The sequence below is a fragment of the Gopherus flavomarginatus genome, chromosome 3 (assembly GCF_025201925.1).
Source record: "Gopherus flavomarginatus isolate rGopFla2 chromosome 3, rGopFla2.mat.asm, whole genome shotgun sequence".
Classification (NCBI taxonomy): Eukaryota; Metazoa; Chordata; order Testudines; family Testudinidae; genus Gopherus; species Gopherus flavomarginatus.
In genome coordinates this window covers 61,832,709-61,853,665 of record NC_066619.1, presented here as the reverse complement: position 1 = coordinate 61,853,665, position 20,957 = coordinate 61,832,709, and the positions used below count along the sequence as shown (strand labels likewise).

Genomic DNA, 20,957 nt, shown 5'->3' with positions numbered 1-20,957 from the left:
GGGTAGCCGTGTTAGTCTGGATCTGTAAAAGCAGCAAAGAATCCTGTGGCACCTTATAGACTAACAGACGTTTTGGAGCATGAGCTTTCGTGGGTGAATACCCACTTCCTCAGATGCATGTAATGGAAATATCCAGGGGCAGGTATATATATGTGTGCTAGCAAGCAAGCTAGAGATAACGAGGTCAGTTCAATCAGGGAGGATGAGGCCCTGTTCTAGCAGTTGAGGTGTGAAAACCAAGAGAGGAGAAACTGGTTCTGTAATTGGCAAGCCATTCACAGTCTTTGTTCAATCCTGAGCTGATGGTGTCAAATTTGCAGATGAACTGAAGCTCAGCAGTTTCTCTTTGAAGTCTGGTCCTGAAGTTTTTTTGCTGCAGGATGGCCACCTTAAGGTCTGCTATAGTGTGGCCAGGGAGGTTGAAGTGCTCTCCTACAGGTTTTTGTATATTGCCATTCCTAATGTCTGATTTGTGTCCATTTATCCTTTTCCGTAGAGACTGTCCAGTTTGGCCGATGTACATAGCAGAGGGGCATTGCTGGCATATGATGGCGTATATTACATTGGTGGATGTGCAGGTGAATGAACCAGTGATGGTGTGGCTGATCTGGTTAGGTCCTGTGATGGTGTCGCTGGTGTAGATATGTGGGCAGAGTTGGCATCGAGGTTTGTTGCATGGATTGGTTCCTGAGCTAGAGTTATTATGGTGTGGTGTGCAGTTACTGGTGAGAATATGTTTCAGGTTGGCAGGTTGTCTGTGGGCAAGGATTGGCCTGCCACCCAAGGCCTGTGAAAGTGTGGGATCATTGTCCAGGATGGGTTGTAGATCCTTGATGATGCGTTGGAGGGGTTTTAGCTGGGGGCTGTATGTGATGGCCAGTGGAGTCCTGTTGGTTTCTCTCTTGGGTTTGTCTTGCAGTAGGAGGCTTCTGGGTACACGTCTGGCTCTGTTGATCTGTTTCCTTATTTCTTCGTGAGGGTATTGTATCCAACTACACACTCAGCCCAGAAGAAAAGTCTGTCCTATCTCGGGGACTCTCTTTCTGCCCTGCCACCCCCACCAACATGATACAGTTCTGTGGCGATCTGGAAGCCTACTTTCGCCGTCTCCGACTCAAAGAATACTTCCAGGACAACACTGAACAGTGCACTGATACACGGGTGCCCTCCCACCAACAGCGCAAGAAAAAGAACTCCACATGGACTCCTCCTGAGGGTCGAAATGACAGCCTGGACCTATATATTGAATGCTTCCGCCGGCATCATCAAGGATCTACAACCCATCCTGGACAATGATCCCACACTTTCACAGGCCTTAGGTGGCAGGCCAATCCTTGCCCACAGACAACCTGCCAACCTGAAACATATTCTCACCAGTAACTGCACACCACACCATAATAACTCTAGCTCAGGAACCAATCCATGCAACAAACCTCGATGCCAACTCTGCCCACATATCTACACCAGCGACACCATCACAGGACCTAACCAGATCAGCCACACCATCACTGGTTCATTCACCTGCACATCCACCAATGTAATATACGCCATCATATGCCAGCAATGCCCCTCTGCTATGTACATCGGCCAAACTGGACAGTCTCTACGGAAAAGGATAAATGGACACAAATCAGACATTAGGAATGGCAATATACAAAAACCTGTAGGAGAGCACTTCAACCTCCCTGGCCACACTATAGCAGACCTTAAGGTGGCCATCCTGCAGCAAAAAAACTTCAGGACCAGACTTCAAAGAGAAACTGCTGAGCTTCAGTTCATCTGCAAATTTGACACCATCAGCTCAGGATTGAACAAAGACTGTGAATGGCTTGCCAATTACAGAACCAGTTTCTCCTCTCTTGGTTTTCACACCTCAACTGCTAGAACAGGGCCTCATCCTCCCTGATTGAACTGACCTCGTTATCTCTAGCTTGCTTGCTAGCACACATATATATACCTGCCCCCGGATATTTCCATTACATGCATCTGAGGAAGTGGGTATTCACCCACGAAAGCTCATGCTCCAAAACGTCTGTTAGTCTATAAGGTGCCACAGGATTCTTTGCTGTCTCTCCTGTGCGTTCAGTGATCTCCCTGCTGACACCTTGGCAGCCCAGAGGAAGAAGCAATCTAATTTGAATGCAGAGGGGACCAGGTGGGAGGGAAAGGAGTTGATTGTGGGAAGTAGTCTGAGACTGGTACAGAGGAGAGCAGGCAGAGATACCAAGAGTGGAAGCAGAAGAGTGGAAGCTGGGATTGGATAGGCAAGGAGAATGAGACTGGACAAGGAGTCGGGTAGGGAAGAGACAGTATGGTACAGAGATCAGGATGGAGGGAACAGGGCAGAAGGGCAAGCCCTGAAATGAGCATAACAGTTTGACCTCTAGAGCACACTCCCCTCCAAAGCCTGGAATATAATATAGATTTCCTGAGTTACACCATTCCTCTGCCCATAGCAATATCTGTGAAACGCACTGGCAAAGTTTGTGTGCCCCTGCCTCCCCACCGCCCCAATTCTGGTCCACAGAGGATGACAACTTACTACTTCTACTAACTTAAGTGGCAGAGGTCTGGGCAGTGGATCTTAAGTTTCCACCCCTGCTGATGAACCATGTGGTTGTTGAAACAGTGCTGCTTGATGGAATTTGTTTTTTCAGTTTGGTTTAAAAATAAAAACCTAGGAAGTTACACATGTTATTCAGTGTGTGGCATGGGGGCCACACATTGCACCATGAAGAGAAAACAACGCTGAATAGCTGCTCATTAAGTGAGCACCTGTCCACTCTACACTGAATGAGGCAGAGGTCCTATGTAATTAACTGCTGTATCATAATGCATATACACAAGGGGAGTGAATTAAGGTTGCCAAGGCATGCTTGATTCTGGCATTTCTTAACTTTTGAGTGCCTGAGTTTGCAACCTTAATACAGTAACTGAAGTGGGAACAGTGGACTTGTATTGGACAGAAGTAAATGTTTGTTGAAAATGTGGAGCTGTTCTGGGATTGCAGAATATACAGAGATGTTCAGGGAGAAGTAGTTTCTTCACAAATGTTGGACAAAAATAAAATATTGTCCCATAACCTCTGAGTAGTGTTTGGAAACACTACAGTAAGTGCACAGTTAAAGTATACAAAATTCCATCATTATGAAGCAAAGGAAACTATATTCCATGGAGCTTCTTAAAACATTCCCTTCTTTGTAATAACACTTAACATGTAGCCTAATCTAAAAGGATTCTCTGGGACTCAGTGATGTCACTGCTAGTACACAAAACTTCTCAGGCACTTAATGTAGAAGATATTGAGCTAGATTCTATGATATATGCTTTAGGAATTATTTGGAGGAAGTTCTGTGGCCTGTGTTGTACTGGAGGTCAGACTAGAGCAGTGGTTCTCAACCAGGGGTCTGTGAGCCCTTTCGGGGGGCTGCTGAGCACCATGGCTGAAACCCGGTGCCCCAAGCCCCAGTGCTGAAGCTGGGAGCAGCATGGGGCTGAAGGTGGTGGTTCCCCCCTGTCATAAACAGATAGCTAAGGGTTAATGTCTCTTTCACCTGGAAATAAGTATCTGAAGCACCTGACCAGAGGACCAATCAGGAAACAGGATTTTTTCAACACTGTCTGGAGGGAAGTTTGTGTTTGAGTCCTTTGTTCTTGGGTCTGCTGTCTGACTCTCTCTCGGCTATGAGGGGATTTCTATTTCCTGCTTTCTAATCTTCTGTTTCCAAGTTGTGAGTACAGAGATCATAAAAACAATAGGGGTTATTGTTTTTTTCTTTTGTATTTACATGTCTATAGTTGCTGGAGTGCTTGGAATTGTATTCTTTTTGAATAAGGCTGTTTATTCATATTTCTTTTAAGCAAATGACCCTGTATATGTCACCTTAATACAGAGAGACCATTTTTATGTATTTTTTCTTTTTATATAAAGCTTTCTTTTAAGACCTGTTGGAGTTTTTCTTTAGTGGGGAACTCCAGGGAATTGAGTCTGTGCTCACCAGGGAATTGGTGGGAGGAAGAAGTCAGGGGAAAATCTGTGTGCGTTAGATTTACTAGCCTGACTTCGCATTCCCTCTGGGTGAAGAGGGAAGTAATTCTGTTTTCCAGGACTGGGAACGGGGAGGGTGGAGTCCCTCTGTTTAGATTCACGGAGCTTGCTTCTGTGTCTCTCTCCAGGAACACCTGGAGGGGGGAAGGGAAAAGGTTTATTTCCCTTTGTTGTGAGACTTAAGGGATTTGGGTCTTGGGGTCCCCAGGGAAGGTTTTTGGGGGACCAGAGTGCCCCAAAACACTCTAATTTTTTGGGTGGTGGCAGCTTTACCAGGTCCAAGCTGGTAACTAAGCTTGGAGGTTTTCATGCTAACCCCCATATTTTGGACGCTAAGGTCCAAATCTGGGACTAGGTTTATGATATGAGTGGCAGTGGTGAGATAAATACAATCCAGAAGCCAGTAGGAATATTATATTTTTCTTTTCTCTGCTAGGGGCTTTTTAGCAGAGAGAAACAGTTTGGTTTTAAAAGGGAACCAGAGAGAATTTTTTTTTCTCTGCTCTCTCTGGCAGTTGTGGCTTGTATATTAAGCAAGAAACCATTAAGAGACTATTAAGGGTCTTTTGTCACACAATAGCACTCCCATTAGGAGGCAGATACCAGCACTATACATATGCAAATAAAGTGGTTTTTCTGGTTTACTTTACATTGAAAACATTACCTAGAGGAAGAAAGAGAAAAAGGCACTGTTGCTAGGCAGACCCCAGGAGGCAACAGAGAACCTGCAGTTCAGACAACAAACACCGGAGGGCACCCCAACACAAGAAAACAGGATGTCACGAAAACCAGACGCAGTACAGCTCGAAGCAATGGAAAAACAGATAGAACTGCTCAAAACACAGATGGCCAGAGATGAGGCAACTCACAAACAAGAGATGGAAAGGCTACAAAAACAAGAAGAAGCCAAAAATGCAGCCCACCACAGAAAACTACAAGAAGAAGAAGTGGCTCACAAAATGAAACAAGCAGAAGAAGAGGTAGCCTACCGCCGAGAAATGGAAAAACAACAAAAAGAAAGTGAAGAGAAGGAAAAACAGAGAAAACATGAACTGGACTTAGCGCAAGCTGGGCTGCATGCGCCAGCCAATCCTAACAACCCTTCGCCAATTATGGTTCCACATCACAGAAAATTTCCCACCTACAAGGCAGGTGATGACACTGAGGCCTTCTTGGAAAATTTTTAAAGAGCCTTGGAGGTTTTCATGCTAACCCCCATATTTTGGACGCTAAGGTCCAAATCTGGGACTAGGTTTATGATACCCCCCCATCCCACCCGGGAGTAGCGTAGGGCTGAAGCTGGCAGCCCCAGTGCACCTCCCCCCGCTGAAGCTGGGAGCTGCACTGGGAGTTCCCCCCCCCCGCACTCAGTCCCTAGCTTACCCCCTGCCTGCACCCCGAGCTACTGCTCTGCCCGCACACAGCCCCTGTCTACCCCCTCTCTGCACCTTGAGCGATTTTCAAACTTTATGAACTGAATCCCCCCCTTTGAGTTAAATTTTTTTGTTTTGTCCCCCCGGCCCCAGCCCAGACAGGCGGAGTGGCCTCCTGAATGAGTCGGGGTGGAGGGTGGTGCTCCCTCCCTGGACCCTGCTGTGTGGAGTTGGCTGGAGCCCCACCAGCCCTTGCTCCCACTAAACAGAAGTAAAACTATGCCTATGCCTGAGGGTCCACCTCAGCCCAGAGCCCCGAGCTTCAGCTTCAGCCTCACTGCCTGGGGCTGAAGCTAAAGCCTGAGCAGCTTCACAGGGCCTCCTGTGGCGTGGCGCCCTGGGCAATTGCCCTGCTTGCTAGCCCCTAATGCTGGCCCTGGCTTTTATGCAGAAAACCAATTGTCATGGCACAGTCAAGCCATGGAATTTTTATAGGATGTTCAGGGGGCCTCAGAAAGGAAAAAGGTTGATAACCCCTGGACTAGTATTTTTTCTGCTGAGCCCATCAACATATATGACTGCCTTATTTTGTGCTTACTCATCAATAAAACTACAAATTCTGTCTGTAGAATGCTTCTCATTAGTGGTGATACATGATTCAGAAATAAAAGCGTGACTTTCCAATCTCAGGGGAGTTTCCAGGGAGGACAGCTAAGGAATGTGGAGTCTTTAGGACTTATATCCTATGTGTAAACTGAGAAACGTGTTTTAGCCATTGATCCAACAAAAATGGAACTCTTCAGTGTCATTTTAGTCACTTTCCAGAATATAACTGCACATTAAGCCATTAGCTCTTTCCTCTAAGTGTGCTTATAGTGAAATATAAATCCTATTAAGATGTTGGATGCAATTTCACGTCTTAAAACAACATGGGTAGGGAGTGAGCAAAATAACTTGTATAGCTTTCTCTCCGTGCTCCCCAAACACCTTGTATTTCCTGTTTAGGCATATTTTGGCCTTGCTCTGTCTGACTCTGTAACCTACACAGAATGGAGTACTTCAAAAGTACAGGATTAGAAATATTGTGCATATTCAGTGCTTCCCTTATTGGCAAGGATTGCAAGTAGTTTTCATATGAATGTGTTTGGTCTGTGTGAAATGATCTGTCCAGTTCCTAGTGAACCTATCACAATAGATGACCACCTTATCTGTGGTCTCTGCCTAGGCCAAAGATGGATTGGGTCATAGAGACTAAACTAATTTCTCACTCCTGAAGGTCCATCTCTGTCAGGGTTTAAACAATTAAGAGTAGGTGAAACTTGTAATGTCACTGTCCATACTTTTTCATGCTCTACTTAGCACAGAATTCCAGGCTTTTAATTCAGCATCTCTTTAGCCATACATTTACTAATACATAAATTTTGAAATTTCCTCTTCAAAGTCAAATACTTTCCAGTGGAATAAAATTTATTTAATATTTTTTCTAAATATAGAATTTGCTTTAAAAAAAAAATTCTGCTAGAGCTTTGCATCTTTCTAATGGTATTTAAAATATTTTGTAGTTAAACATTTCTCCAACACCTAGATAAAACTTCTGTTTAAATGAAAACAGTTTTCCATGTAATCCCTAATGCATATAGTATCACTTTTAATGAACTTTCAAACAGCTTGAAATTAAATCTCAGACAAGTACAGATCTTGAACAGAATGTTAAATCCCTAATACTTAAAATATGGACTTCCCATTTATGTGTCTGGTGACTAGCCTGCATTTACAAAAGAAAGTAAATATTGGAAACTCACAATCCCACTTCATTTAAATCATTTTTAAAATACCTTTTTCACAAGATTGCATAGGAAAATTACTTCAGTACTAAGGAAGAAAGTTATTGAGCCCCCTCACCAACCAAAGATCCCTTTGATTTCTTTAGTTGATTCTAACTATTTTTGTCTTGTATAATTTTTTATGGATACCTTGACTGCTGTGATAAATCATATATCAATTGGAGACTTCTGTAAATGGCATGCTGATAATATTGAAAATATGGGCAATTTTTAAAATATGTTTTCAGATGATCCTGCTACATGGGCAGTGCTAATGGGTGCTTGCCATGCTGAAAATACTGTTGTCTATTTGAACAACACACAGCCTAAGAGAAGAAACCTAGAAATGACACTTGTAGCCACAGTTTCAGCCAAAAGTAAGTTATACAAACCTTAATTTTCATACTTTTCTAAGAGGAAAACAATCAATGCTTCTGGTTTGTGGGTTTTTTTGTTTTGTTTTTGTCTTGTAAAGTCGTCAATAGTAATGTAAAGAAAATTGCTTAGAAAAACATAACTCGCTTATACTAATTAAATGCAGGCTGGTAGTCACTCTCAAGCAACTGATCTTCTTAATATTAAACAATGCTTATATTGCTTCTCATCAGGGGCATTGCCATGTATTTTAACCTGTTTATAAATTAGCATGTTCCCAGACACACTTTTTTGGTTCAGCTGGATTTAAATAATGAATAAATAATGACAATCATAAGGGGAAAATGTCTAGCTTACCTATCTGATTACTTCTTGCTTATGGTGATGAGTACTAACAACTCACTTCTTATTTCTAATGTGTATATGGATTGTCACAGTCCCTTTACAAGGCTGGGGCTTGGCTGCACCTCTGCCAGACTTAGTCTACCAAGGAGAGGGAATGAATACAAGGGTCATGTGACTAAGTACTGTGCTGGGAGACATAAGGGCAGCCTGTGATCATTCAGTGAGTACAGACCTGGAAGTGAGTGCTTCACTCAAAGCCTACAGAGATCAGGAAGAATATCCAGGAAAGGATTAGTGAGGAGGTCAAGGCTGAGTAACTCTCCAGGGTCCTAGGTTGGCCTAGGAGACAAACATGCAAGTAGCAGGGGCTTGCTAGGAGAAGATGCTCAGCAAGACGGGCCTAAAACCTATACCAAGGATGGTGAGCCAGCAGGAAAGACTGGATGGTAGATTAGTGTTTGATGTATTAACAAAATTCAAAAGGGAAGAGTTAGTGAGAACACCTGCAGCATGAAGTCTGATTGAACTGGAAGGAAGGAGGAGCTGAGGCAGTAGCAGATGTCTAAAGCCATACCAAGTAAACCCAACTACCATTCTACTAGGAACCAGAAATCCCATCTCCTTGAGCCTCTAAATAGAGTGAAGGTTCTAGTCTTTTCTACCTCCTCCCCATATGGCTCTTGGATCCTATCCTTCAGAAATGGATGTGATGCACCTCTGACGGTGGCCATTTTATGAAGAGGGACCAGACTAGAGTGCCACAGTCACAGTACCACAGTGAACCGTGTGTAGAATTCACAGCACTGTCTAAAAAATGGCATAGTTGTACAGTAATATGAGCAGACGTTCTATGACTATTCATTCCAAATTTTAAAAAATGGTGATGTTCTTTGGCTTTTAATGAATATTCTATCAAACAACTTTGCTAAGAAAAAGATTCAGAGTGAATGTTGAGCAAATAGTAAAATATTTGTTGAAAGAGACTTTTGAACTTAGAATCAGAGTTCATAAGAGTTACTTATCCAACCCTGGAACACAAACAAAACAATGTAAATTGTGTCCAAGGAGCACTACTCAACTCAACACATACTTTGAATATCAAACACTCACAATGAACTGCTTTGTTTATAGACAAAAAGTTGTTCAAAATTTTTTACCAAACTTCTGCAAATGTAATGCATTTGAGAAAATCATAAGTTTTTGTGGACAATTCACAAATGGAAAAGAAGCTAATGATTACTCACAAATTACTACTTAAGTTCTCACTATAATACTTCTGAATACTAGTATCTTTGGTAGGTAAGCAAAGGATACAGGGTCAGAACTAAGATTATTTACAGAATCTTAACTCCATGTGCCCTGGCTTGGAAACATTTTATTTTCAATATTTCTGCAGTGGTCTGATATTTAAATCAATAAATTGATATATTATGTACTTTATGCTAAAGAAGTTTTGATCTGGGATAGCCTGCCTTTGTTCATTGTATCTATAGCCTCCCTTAATAAAAGGGCTAATGTTTGACTGACTTTTCTTATTATTTTGAAAATTAATTTCTGTAAAATGCATGCTTCAATTATTTTATCAACTCTACAAATTGATACCTACCTAAAAAACAAAATAAAAACTATGCTCTCTTTCTAAGTCTGTTTTGCCATGTGTGTGTGTTTATATGTGGTATGTATATAGTATGTATGTATGTATGTCTGTAATAAAAATACCAGGGAGTACTGTCACTTAGCCTGTCTGAACTATAATCGTGATATGCACTAGATCTTCTTTACTTACTATGACTCAAGCCTGATGTGTGGCAGGGCACTAGAGCATATCCAACAATACATTCTTAAATGCATGTTTACATTTACAGCTAAAGAAAAGGACCTTTCAGCTGAGTACATTCAGGCTCTTGAAATCTGGTCTCTTTGTCAGGCTATTACTGGTTTAAAAGAGACTGGCAGAATTACAGAAGCTGAGGCTCTCTGCACAAAGGTATGGTTATTACCACTGTCACTGCTGCTTCATGACTTTGAGTGGAGCACTAATTCCTATGTATTATATATGCAATGGTAATAAACAGCAAAGGAGCAACAATCTGTTACAGCAGAGCACAGCCCAAATGCATAAACTGACTTTTTTTCACCTTCTAGTAAAGGAAAGACTATTCTTTATCAGTAGTTTTATAATTCTGTTTAAACTGGTTAAATAATTTGTTCCAGTCATGTTCAGTACATTATAGCACAAAAATCCCTACTTCAACCTGATCTTATCCCGTCTATCTTCATGTGCTTATCTTGTCCCTCCTCACTTATGCCAGCAAAAAATAAATTCTTGCAAAAGTTCCAAAGGCATTTTCTCCGAGTCCAGAGGGAAATGCAGTTGGCTGTATTGTGTGATGAGTGACTTGCTGTGTACTCAGTCACATTGATAATTCACTTCCTAGCCCACACTCAATTTTCAGAATCTTGACTGCAATCCAAAGTGATAGGTACCATTTAAACTACACCAGACTGAATCACCTGAATCATTACAAGTGTTTGCATTGCTAAAGAAAAATTAAGTAAATGGTAAAAAAATTCAGAAAATCTTATGAAAGCGTTTGTAGTTTGTTAATTTTCTAGTCTCAGAATAAATTTCTTTTTTGAAGTGGCATGTGTGAAGTGACAGAAATACCACCTTGGCAGAAGTATTTGCAAAGCAGCCCATAGATCTAGTATATAAGCCATTCACCAAACATTCCAAAATAAATACCTAATTCTTAGCCAACGTGGCTTTTTTACCAAGGCTGTTGCTGTGGTGACCCAGTCAACCTACTTTTCTCATGTATCACCTTCTCCCTGGCCGCCACAATCTCTCTTAAGATGCTGTTGGTTACTGCCCTTGAGTAAGGTTCAGTGGACATGCCACCTTTTGAAGAGAAGAAATTCTCTTGCTTGTCAGTTTTCCTTTAATCAGCATATCCATTGACCTTCCTGTACAGGAATACGTTAACAAGAGAATTAGTTTGTACATATTTCCCTCAGGAAAGTATCTATATAGTTGATTTTTTAAAAATGTTAATTAATCTTACTATGGTTTCATGTCTTAGTAAATTTAGGTTGGATAGCACTTTTCCTTGGGAGGGAGTTATGAGGTAGGTCCTCTGTCCTTGAAAGGTCTAATCACCTCAAGATCTGCAGAAAGAATCTGACTGAGGAGTGAAGCTCAGGAACATACCTGTCTGTTTTTCTTCTCTGAGCTAGGCAAGACCATTTACCTATGTGAGACCATTCCTTAGTTGTTGAGGGTGGAACTGCTGCAAATACCAATCTCTGACTGGGGACCAAATTGCATCTACTAGACTGTTGCCTATTTAACCCTCTGGAGTAGCTTGGAATGTTTTTGATTATTAAAATATCTGTTACATATGGAGTCACTTAATTCCCAAGATACACCTTTTGCTCCAGATAAATACCCTTTAAAAAGTAATCTGGGTTGAACTAGGTTTTTGAAATGTGTACTGATTTGGACAGTGAAGAACCAGTCTGTAATTAATATTTTGGGACTTTACTGCTAATGTAAAGAAAAGTGCATGTATTAGAACCACGTGATGGCTGCTGTTTTATTCTGAAATCATTCCTGGAAGGGAAAGTGTGCATATGTGTGGCATCTCCTTCCCACAAAGACAAAATAAATGGCGGACACTGCCCTGAGAACTCACAAGTCCCTGGAGATATGCTTAAGGCCAGTTCCAACCACATGATGGCCCTGTGCCTCTACATGAGCTTTGAGACTCCTTCTCTCCTCTGGCTTCTGGGCCCCATGGAGTCATTAGACTCCTATTCCTTGTTCTTCCTCTTCACTTTGGATATCTGCCACTCAACCCCACCTGTAAGTATGGGGCAGGTGCAAGACTTTGGACAGATTTCCTGTGGGACTTGAACAATGATTGTTCCTTGCTCACTTCCTTGTGCAAATCCACGATCCTGCAGACAGCTTTCAGGAACCTTCCTGATGTGCAGAAAAGGAGAGATTAATAAACAGAAATAGTCTGCGGCAAGTGAATCATAAGGAGGGGGCAATTCTCCTCTCCTATTTTTCTGTGAAAAATGAGAAGTATTATTAAGAATGTTCTCAATTTTAAAATGTATCTTCTAATAACTTCTTGCATTTAACTAATTAAAAACTGGTTTTGGTTTTAGGGTTTAAAAAGTTGCCCCAATCACCCAGATCTGTTCCTGCTCTTGAGACAAGTTCAGTGTAAACAGCTTTTTCAGTCACACAAAGAGCTTCCAGATGCCATTTTGGAGGAACTTCATAAAACTGTCATGTCCAACTCCTCTTCAGTAACAGCATGGCATGTAAGTGGACTCTTTCTTCCTGTTTCAATATACATCCCTATTATAGAGGATTATCTGAGAAGGGACTCTGAGTTAACATTCCTCCTCTTTACACACTAACAGCTGGTGAGTTGTGAGTACTAGATAATGATCTCTATTAGAGAACTGAAAGTACATAGTCCTCCTTATGAAGGCAGGAAAAGTGTAAATTTATGTTAACTTAATTAGGTAAACATATGTTGTGAAATTTGCCGATCTTGACTTCCACATCACAGGTCCACAGTGAAACATTGTAGTTTAATGTACTATAACATATGTTACTAAGCACAAGTAAATGGTTCCTGAACAGTGTACAAAAAACTGGACGTGTGCTGTCCCTGTGTTTCCTTCTGTTTGCACTCTCTGCACAGGTGAGTAACTCTTTCCCCTTGTTCAAGAGCATCAAGACTACCCAATTCCCTGGCACATCTTAAAGAGAAAAAAAAAACAAACCTTTCTTTCCTTTCCTTATTCCTGGAAAAGAAGATCTAACTAAGGTTGCCAATATTGTATTTCAAAAAAGGGACGGTTTTCTTAAGCAACCCCACCCTTATATTGTTTATATAAATAATATAATGAAAACATTCTTATTAGTACTATTCATTTTGCACAGAAAAATATGAGGAGAGTAATCATTCCTCAAGAATCACCTCTGTGCGTTCATATTACCCACCCACCTTCCCTCTCTTCCTCAGTTCTAGGTAACATCAGGACTCTGCAGCTAGGGAGAAGAGACTACTGGTTTTCCCCCCATCCCAATGTACACTGCTTTAAGACAGTTCTACTGCTTAATGATGGATGCAAAAATCCCACAAGCATAAATATAGAGGCAACTCTCTAAAATAAATTCTTAGGAAAGTGCTTAGAATTGTGCCCCTGCTCTCCACTCTGAGAGTCGTAAACTGTGCCAGTAGCAGAGGACCATGGGAGAGGGATCATCTAGGGAAAGGTTTAGACTGAAAGATTAGTTGTCTAGATCCTTTCATTGTTTAATGGCTGCTTCATGACCTAACGGATAGCTTTCTGTATAAGCATGACTTACTGATGTTGGAACATCTAGAGTATATATGAAAGGATTTACAAACTCCTGATTTATTTTGCACCAATAAATTTTCATGTCAGTACAAAATAAGCCTCAGTTATAGTCCCTTGCCAACCTCTCTGTAAGAGGATTTCACTCTGCTGTGCTGGTGGAGCAAGCAGAAGGATGAAAACACTAGGTTAGTCGGACTCCCCTAATTCCATTACCATCTGTAGCTCCTCCAACAGGAACCTCCTGTCTGCAGAAGTTCAGGTTGTTGTCTGGCAAAAAGGTAACTACATATTTTCATCTGAGTTCAAGCTGTAAGATAGAATATTTTTACTTCCTTACATACAGTAGCACAGATGGGAAATCCATCTTGTTCAAGGGCAGAAACTTTCTAACTTGTCTGAACAGCTTCCACCATCCTAATAGAATTGTTGTTGGCAATCTAGTGCTAGGTGGCATGCTCCATTTCCCAAATAATAGCTTAGGAGGTCCCCAGTGGAAAATGAGTTAGGCTACCTCCTAGTTTATGTCCAGATTCACAAAACTACAAAATGGTTGGCAGTGTCGGGTAAGAGACCTCTATTGTGAAATAACATAGCTATAGTACTAAAGGACAGAGGTACACTGGCAGAGCGTGCATAGAAATTTGCACTCTTTCCCTCAAGCAGGTGTTCAGCTGTAAAATAACCTACAACTAATTGTGTGTAAAGATCAACTTTATATATTCATGAAACTTGGAAAACTTAAATTTTCATAGTCAAAAGAACCTGAATGATGTGTTTTAACAAGCGCCTCTTTTTAGTGGCTTGCAAAAGTGTACCAGTCTCAAAGAATGATGGTCGCAGCAGAGATGTGTTACAGAAAGAGTCTACAGTTGGCATCCCAACAGGGCAGTTGGAACGGGAAGTTATCAAGTTTGCTCAGGCTAGCTATGCTTGCACTGGAAATCTACATGGTAAGATAACCACAACTATTATAATAAAATGAATTGATTTAAAATATAAGCCATCTGCTTTTAGCTATCTTTTGTAATCTCCCAGATGAAGTCCTTCTATAAACTGTAGGAAACTGTAAGACTTCTGTTCTCTTTTGTGAACTACTCCTCAATAATTAGCAGAAATGGTATTCTCATTTCGTGCTAACATGGATGTGAATAAACCTAATACACTCTAACTTTAAAAGACTATTAATTGTTCTTATACTTCTCTCCAGGAATATTTTGTGTCTAAAGGAAAAATATATGGCATAATCAACTAAGACCATTAAGCTTTATTTTCTGATACTAGATTATTAGTTCTGTCATCCAAACTGATTGTACTATAACTTCTACTATCAAGACTCTTGCGTCACTGAACATGTGACATTTGTATGAGTTGCATTCATTCAGTTTTATTATTTATTTTCATTTTTATTGCACTAGTGCCTAGAGGTTTAAGTCAGGTTTGGGGCACAATTGTGCTTTTTGCTGAACAAACCCATAGACGGTCTTTGCCTTGAAGAGCTTACAGCCTAAGGAAAGTCATTCTAACCTCTCCCCCTAAAAGGATCAGATGAAAACAATTACAATGATAGCAGAACACATGCCTTAAAGAAAATATAGGTCACTTTTGATGTGCTTTTTCTAGAGATATTGAAATGCACACTATCCTCTTTCAGCAGTACTAGTGCTAAACTTCCCTAAAAAATTAAAGGTATGTGGCTTTTTGGATCAACTATGCCATAGGAGAAGGCATGTTTTCTTTTGTTAGGGCTATTCATATACTGTAATCTATTGTGGGTCATCACTTAACTAAAATAGGTTGGGAAAACACTAGCTAAATGATCTACCCGAAAATAAAAGCAAGGACATCTTCTCTTATGCCCAGAATGTTTAAGACAGGAAAAAAAATGAGTTTCCTTTACACCAAGTAGTTCAACAGATTTATTCTGAATAGTGGAAGAAGTTCTCAAAGTATAGGAAACCAAATAAAGCTCTCTTCCTGACGAGTATGAGAACTGCGTGCCTCGGGGAGAAAGGGTTATCTGTATGGGAATGTTGGCCAGTAGTGACCCTGCCACATCTCATGTGATTCTGCCATCCTGGCTGGTGACTTTGCTCTTCATTTGTAACTGCCCACAAAATATCTCTACCATGGCAGAACCTGGTGGTGCACCCAACCTACATGTCACTAAGTGTTTATGTAGTGGTCATTTCATTTAAAGAGCACAACTCTCACTCTTGCTTCAGACTATTTTGCACAAGATTAGAGTATGATATAATTAAGACTGGTTTTTGTATAGCGTATTTCATACTGATCAGTCTTCATAGCTGATTAAATTCTTTTGAAGCAAATAAATCAGCTTTTTAAACAAACCTTTCGCTACCCACATTCTCTTGGCATAATCAGAGCAGTTTACAAGACAGTTACTATTACATAGGTTTGTTTGATCAGCTTTATCGTTAGCATAGCTGAACCCACTTAAATTGCACCCACTCTGGGGCAAATTCTGGCACATTTTGTTGTCTTTAATCATTACACTTAGATGTTAGTAGCATAATTGCAGTCTCTTACAGTCTTGAATAATCATTTCTTTTTATCTTTCCTAGTGAAAACCTGTGCACTTCATATAAACATTTATATTTTACTGTATTTTCTGTCATGAAAAATTTTGCCAAATATATTACCGTCTCTCCAGTAATCTAATTCAGTGAACTTGCCAAACATGAATTGCTGAATAGTGGCTCCACTAAATAAACATCAATTTAGAGTTGCTGTTTAACTTATGATTTTCTCTTTTGACTCTGTGTATCTGTGAGCATTCAATGTGAATAAATTCATCTCTTCAGTGTAGCCTTGCAAGCTTTCATCAGATATACACACGCATCCTTAATATAATAAAGTAATGCTGTTTTACTTTCCTGTTAAAAACAACTCTGCAGATGAATGGCCAAGCAGAATTTTGCAAGGCTGCTGTAAAAGTATGGAAATAATGCAGTTCTGGCTTTCCAACCCTATTATACCCTGAGACTTGGAAATCTAATTTACCAAACAGGAAAACTTAAGAATTAGCAAACTTGCAAAATTAAAGGCTAATCATGTGCAGATGTTATGTGTGCAAACAAATATTATCTTTCACCTAGTGAAACATTTTGGCTAGTAACATAATAAAGTTTTCTTGCTGTCATCTTGCTGATAGGCTAACATTTCAAATGATCATTGGCCATCCTTGGTTCAGGAGGCAACAACTGAAGCCTTGAAACTTTTCTTCTGCCCACTGGCTGTTCTTCTGCAAGCGCTTCTGCAGTACAATCGCAAAATGGGAGCGAGGTATGTGTTCTCTATAATAGTGTACTCCACAAAAACAATGTCCTGGTGAAAGTGACTGCAGGTGGTATGCCTGAGTTCAGGGGTAGGCAACCTATGGTATGTGTGCTGAAGGTGGCTCGTGAGCTGACTTTCAGTGGCGCTCACACGGCCTGGGGCCTGGCCACCAGCCCAGGAGGCTCTGCATTTTAATTTTAAATGAAGCTTCTTAAACATTTTTAAAACCTTATTTACTTTACATATAATAATAGTTAGTTACATATTATAGACTTATAGAAAGAGACCATCTGAAGATGTTAAAATGTATTACTGGCACGCAAAACCTTAAATTAGAGTGAATAAATGAAGACTCAGCACACCACTTCTGACAGGTTGCCGACCCCTACCTTAGTTCAGCTTTAAAAGCAAAAAAACCAGTTGAAAGCAGGGAACCAAAGCAGTAATATTTATCGTTGGAGTCTTTTGTGGTGTCACAGACAGCTACAGCTTTTGGCTAAGCTTTTTTAAAAACATGTAACTAAATATATTAACTTTTTTTTGCAAGAACTATCTGATGAGTATTGGTTGAATGGGATGGTAGCAGTGAGGCAGTCTCGTTCCAGCATATGCTGCAATTCCATTCAGTTTCAGTTGAGATTCAGAACAAGTTTCTGACCCTTTTTTTCCTATGACACACATTTGCAAAAATAGGAATGCTGGTACCAGTGCACTAGCCATATTCTAACTTGGGTAACCATATTCTGCCTACCTGAATTTCCCCTTGGATGTCACTTTACTGACTTTTCACTTGGCATAAAATTGTATAATGCTGTTGAAAGCTATTAAACAGTTGTTTCACACTAAAGATGGACTATAATGCATGTGTTATACACACTGGTTATACAAATATATTTTACTAAAAACCTTTTTGCTGGTCACAGAACTGATGTTCTAGTAACTGCTTCTCTAAAAGCAGCTGTGATACCTTGGAGGTTTATATTATAGTTTTTAAACAAGAGCAAATGCCTTTTAGGATTTCAGCCGGGTAGTGCTGCCCAAATTATTGAGTTTATGGGCAGCATGATGCACAATATGCTAGTATAGCAAACATGAAAATTCCACTAGTGTTGAAATAATTGTTTGGGTTACTACTTGTAGCAGAAGAGTTGACATTTCCAGATGTACTTATAGAGGATTGTTCTCAGGGTAGTTATTATCCTAAGTAGAAGTAAACATAACTATGAATCATTATGTACCTTCTGGACGTTGAGAGGCAGTGCTGAACCCACAATTTGGAGAAGGGAAGAAAAATTGGTGATATTGCTATCAACTGTTGTCATTGGCTGCAAAACATGTGATTGCTCATACGAATTTTAGCTAAGAGGACAATTTGGTTTAATCACTAGTTTAAAATAATTCTGACTCTTGCCAGGTAGCGGTAGTTATGCAAAACAAGAAAATTGTTGAATGCAACAAATTTCTAGAGATTCCTCAGTATTATATTTTATTTTTGTTCCTAGGGAGACTCGTCGAATGTTGGAAAGAGTGGTGTATCAGCCTGGATATCCAGAAACCATAGTATCAGTTGCACGCTGGTACCTCCTAAGACATTTATATGCCAAAGATGATTATGAATTAATAGATGTAAGAGTCAGTCTATATCCATACAGATATATGCAAATACCAATCGTGTTGACTAGCTTTCTATGCTAGTCCCCATTTATAGAAATATTTATGGGGTATATTATAGAATCCTTTCAGGATTTGGGAAGCATAAGCATAATATAATTCCAGCTTTGTGTGGAATCAGTGCTTCAAATCAAAGCTGCACCACGACTGTCAGGCAGTCAGCATAACTAATTGTGACTTAGACTGGATGCTGGCCATTTGTGCACTTCCATCTTGTTTAAGACTGAGCTCATACAGTAAAAAATTGAGGTTTTTTTAATCTGGGAGTTTATTTAAATACTTTTTAGACTGTCAGCCCCAACAGAGGTGCAGCCGTAGGTCAAGACAGGAAGAGGGGTGGGTGGGAGGGAGAGATTTGTTCTAATTACTATTGAATGTTGCTTAAAAAACAAAGTGTAAAGAGTAAACATATGCATGCCTCCAGCATATCCAAAATAGCACTTGAACTGCTCTCTCTAAACCTTCAGATTTTGACTGTAACATCAGAAGCAAGATATTTGCTAACTGAATTTTAAGGGAATGGTGTTGAAAGTTCCTGTTCCAAAATGTATTAAAATTTTAGATCACATATGGGGCAAAATTCTTCTGAGTTCCCTGCTTAGACATGCATTATGGGACACATGATAAAAAAGAATTGGCAATACAGAGTTCTTCTCAACATGATTCTGGTATGGATTCGTTGTACTCCATTCTGAGCAATCATTACTTGTGAGAGACTGGCAGAGAGCTCAAAGAAGAGTCATAAAATGTCTAGTGTATGGCTCAGGAGAGATTTCCTTAAAGAAAAGTTTAGTTTAATGTAGAGTTTGGCTAAGTGACCACAGGGAGTGAGGAAGTGCTAAGCAGAACCTATGAACATCTGTAAGAACACTAAGCTGGAGAGCTCTCTTGAATAGTACAAAGGCCTCAAGTAGGAGAGTCATAGAATTCAATTCAGAGTGGGAAATCCTAAACTGTCAGGAAAAACCTCCTGACAGTGTTGTATAAGTAGGCTGGGAGAGAGCCCCATCACATGGATCAATATAAAAGTTAGACCTACCAAACACCCATAAGGGTCCTGCAGGAAGCAACCCTGCATTGACAGGCCATATGACCTAACTGGTCTCCTCTATCTTCAGTATCTTCCCTCCTGTCAGTGAATCACTTAGTTGGAAAATTGACCTCAGCCCCAAGCAACAAATGATGTCTTGCATTGCAGTGGTTGCAACTTAGTTTTTAAGGCATTAAGCAAACTATTGCCTAATACTGAAATATCCCATTTATCTCTGGATTTTTGGGTTGCTTGGGTTTTTAGAAGAGATTCAAATATTTGGGTATCACAAATAATTTTTTTTTCCCCCACAGGCGCTTGTAGCGAATGCCAAAGCTAATGGAGATACTAGATCTCTGGAACTAGACAAGAAATTATCAGCATCTGCCTAGCATGGACTTCTTTCAGTGGGCAACCAGAAGGAAAAAAAGGAAATTTATGAAACCCAATTCACACCACCTGCCAGAAAATCTGGGTTTTTTTTTAAGTGAAAATCATTTTTTGTTAGACAAAAGCAAATTGCTTTAAAATAAATATTTTTTTTAGGATGGACACTGCCATCAACCTGTTTTTCCTTTACTTAAAACTCAAGTTCATTTAACTTGTATTTTTCCTCACTGATACATTTATGTTGTGCTGCTGCGATGCAGAATCCTTTTTTTTTTTTTTTTTTTTTTTTTTTTTCCTGTTGGAGTTTACAGCAGATGTCCCTGCTCCTCACATGGACATTACTTATCATTTTGCACTTGCAGTGGTGCAAAGCAAGATAAGTTTCTACTTTTTGAAACAAAGCCTTAAGTTGTCAAAGTAGTATGCAAATTCATATTTTTTAAGTTTTTTCCCAACTGTTGTAACTTTTCAGAAATCTAAGCTTTCTATAATGTTCATTATATTACAGTTGTGACTCAAATACATTTGCAACTCCACATGCAGTGGCGGGAAGCAAAAAAATATTTAACACTGCAACTGATTAGGTTGCAGACAGGAGGAACCAGATTTCTACAACATCCTCTGGTCAAGGGAAATATAAATAAGTTAAAACTGAGATTTTGCACAATGATCCGATCCATGGTTATAATTATAAATGTGTATGGCAATTTGTATTTATGATTTTTTGGTAACCCTGCTCTTGATTGCTTATTTGGATTAATCATGATAACAATTCTTGACACACGATGCAATTCTGCCCTGTACTTCCATGTAGTTAAAATAAAACGCAATGAATCTAGTCTGTGTTTTGTTGCAAACAATTAGGAACTTACTGTATGCAGCACGTATATTTAACTGTGCTAATTTTCAAGTTTGAACAGGTTAGCTGGCCTCTTGCTCTTAACTTACTCAAGGGAGGAATGGCGAGGGTCTTCTGCTATTACCTTCTCCCACACTCCGTCATGTAAGACATTTTCCTTAAGGCGACTGGTCAGATAGTTAATGTGAACTGAATGTAGGTCTTGAGGGGGAGGAGGAGGGATGGAAGAGTAATTGCTTCTCTCTCTAGGGTCCCACTCTCCCTTTGCAGTCTTAGGTTCTTAGCTCAGACTCCACAGGGACTGACTGGGGATCTGACTCTTAAACTTTCTTGCATACATCAAGTAGTGTTATACTAT

The 20,957-nt window shown here is 40.1% G+C and overlaps 1 protein-coding gene across 8 annotated transcripts in view; it reads left to right on the top strand.

Moving 5' to 3' along the window:
- Positions 1–20,578, top strand: part of SKIC3 (SKI3 subunit of superkiller complex) — an 82,810-nt gene extending 62,232 nt beyond the window's left edge. For all 8 annotated transcript variants that reach the window (XM_050943854.1, XM_050943860.1, XM_050943857.1 and 5 more), the window contains exons 35-41: positions 7,493–7,621; positions 9,830–9,951; positions 12,141–12,299; positions 14,150–14,302; positions 16,525–16,655; positions 18,152–18,275; positions 19,665–20,578. In XM_050943854.1, coding sequence (XP_050799811.1) covers positions 7,493–7,621; positions 9,830–9,951; positions 12,141–12,299; positions 14,150–14,302; positions 16,525–16,655; positions 18,152–18,275; positions 19,665–19,742 — 896 coding nt within the window. In that variant the 3' untranslated portion in view covers positions 19,743–20,578. The remainder of the gene's footprint in view (positions 1–7,492; positions 7,622–9,829; positions 9,952–12,140; positions 12,300–14,149; positions 14,303–16,524; positions 16,656–18,151; positions 18,276–19,664) is intronic.
- The last annotated feature ends 379 nt before the right edge of the window (positions 20,579–20,957 follow it).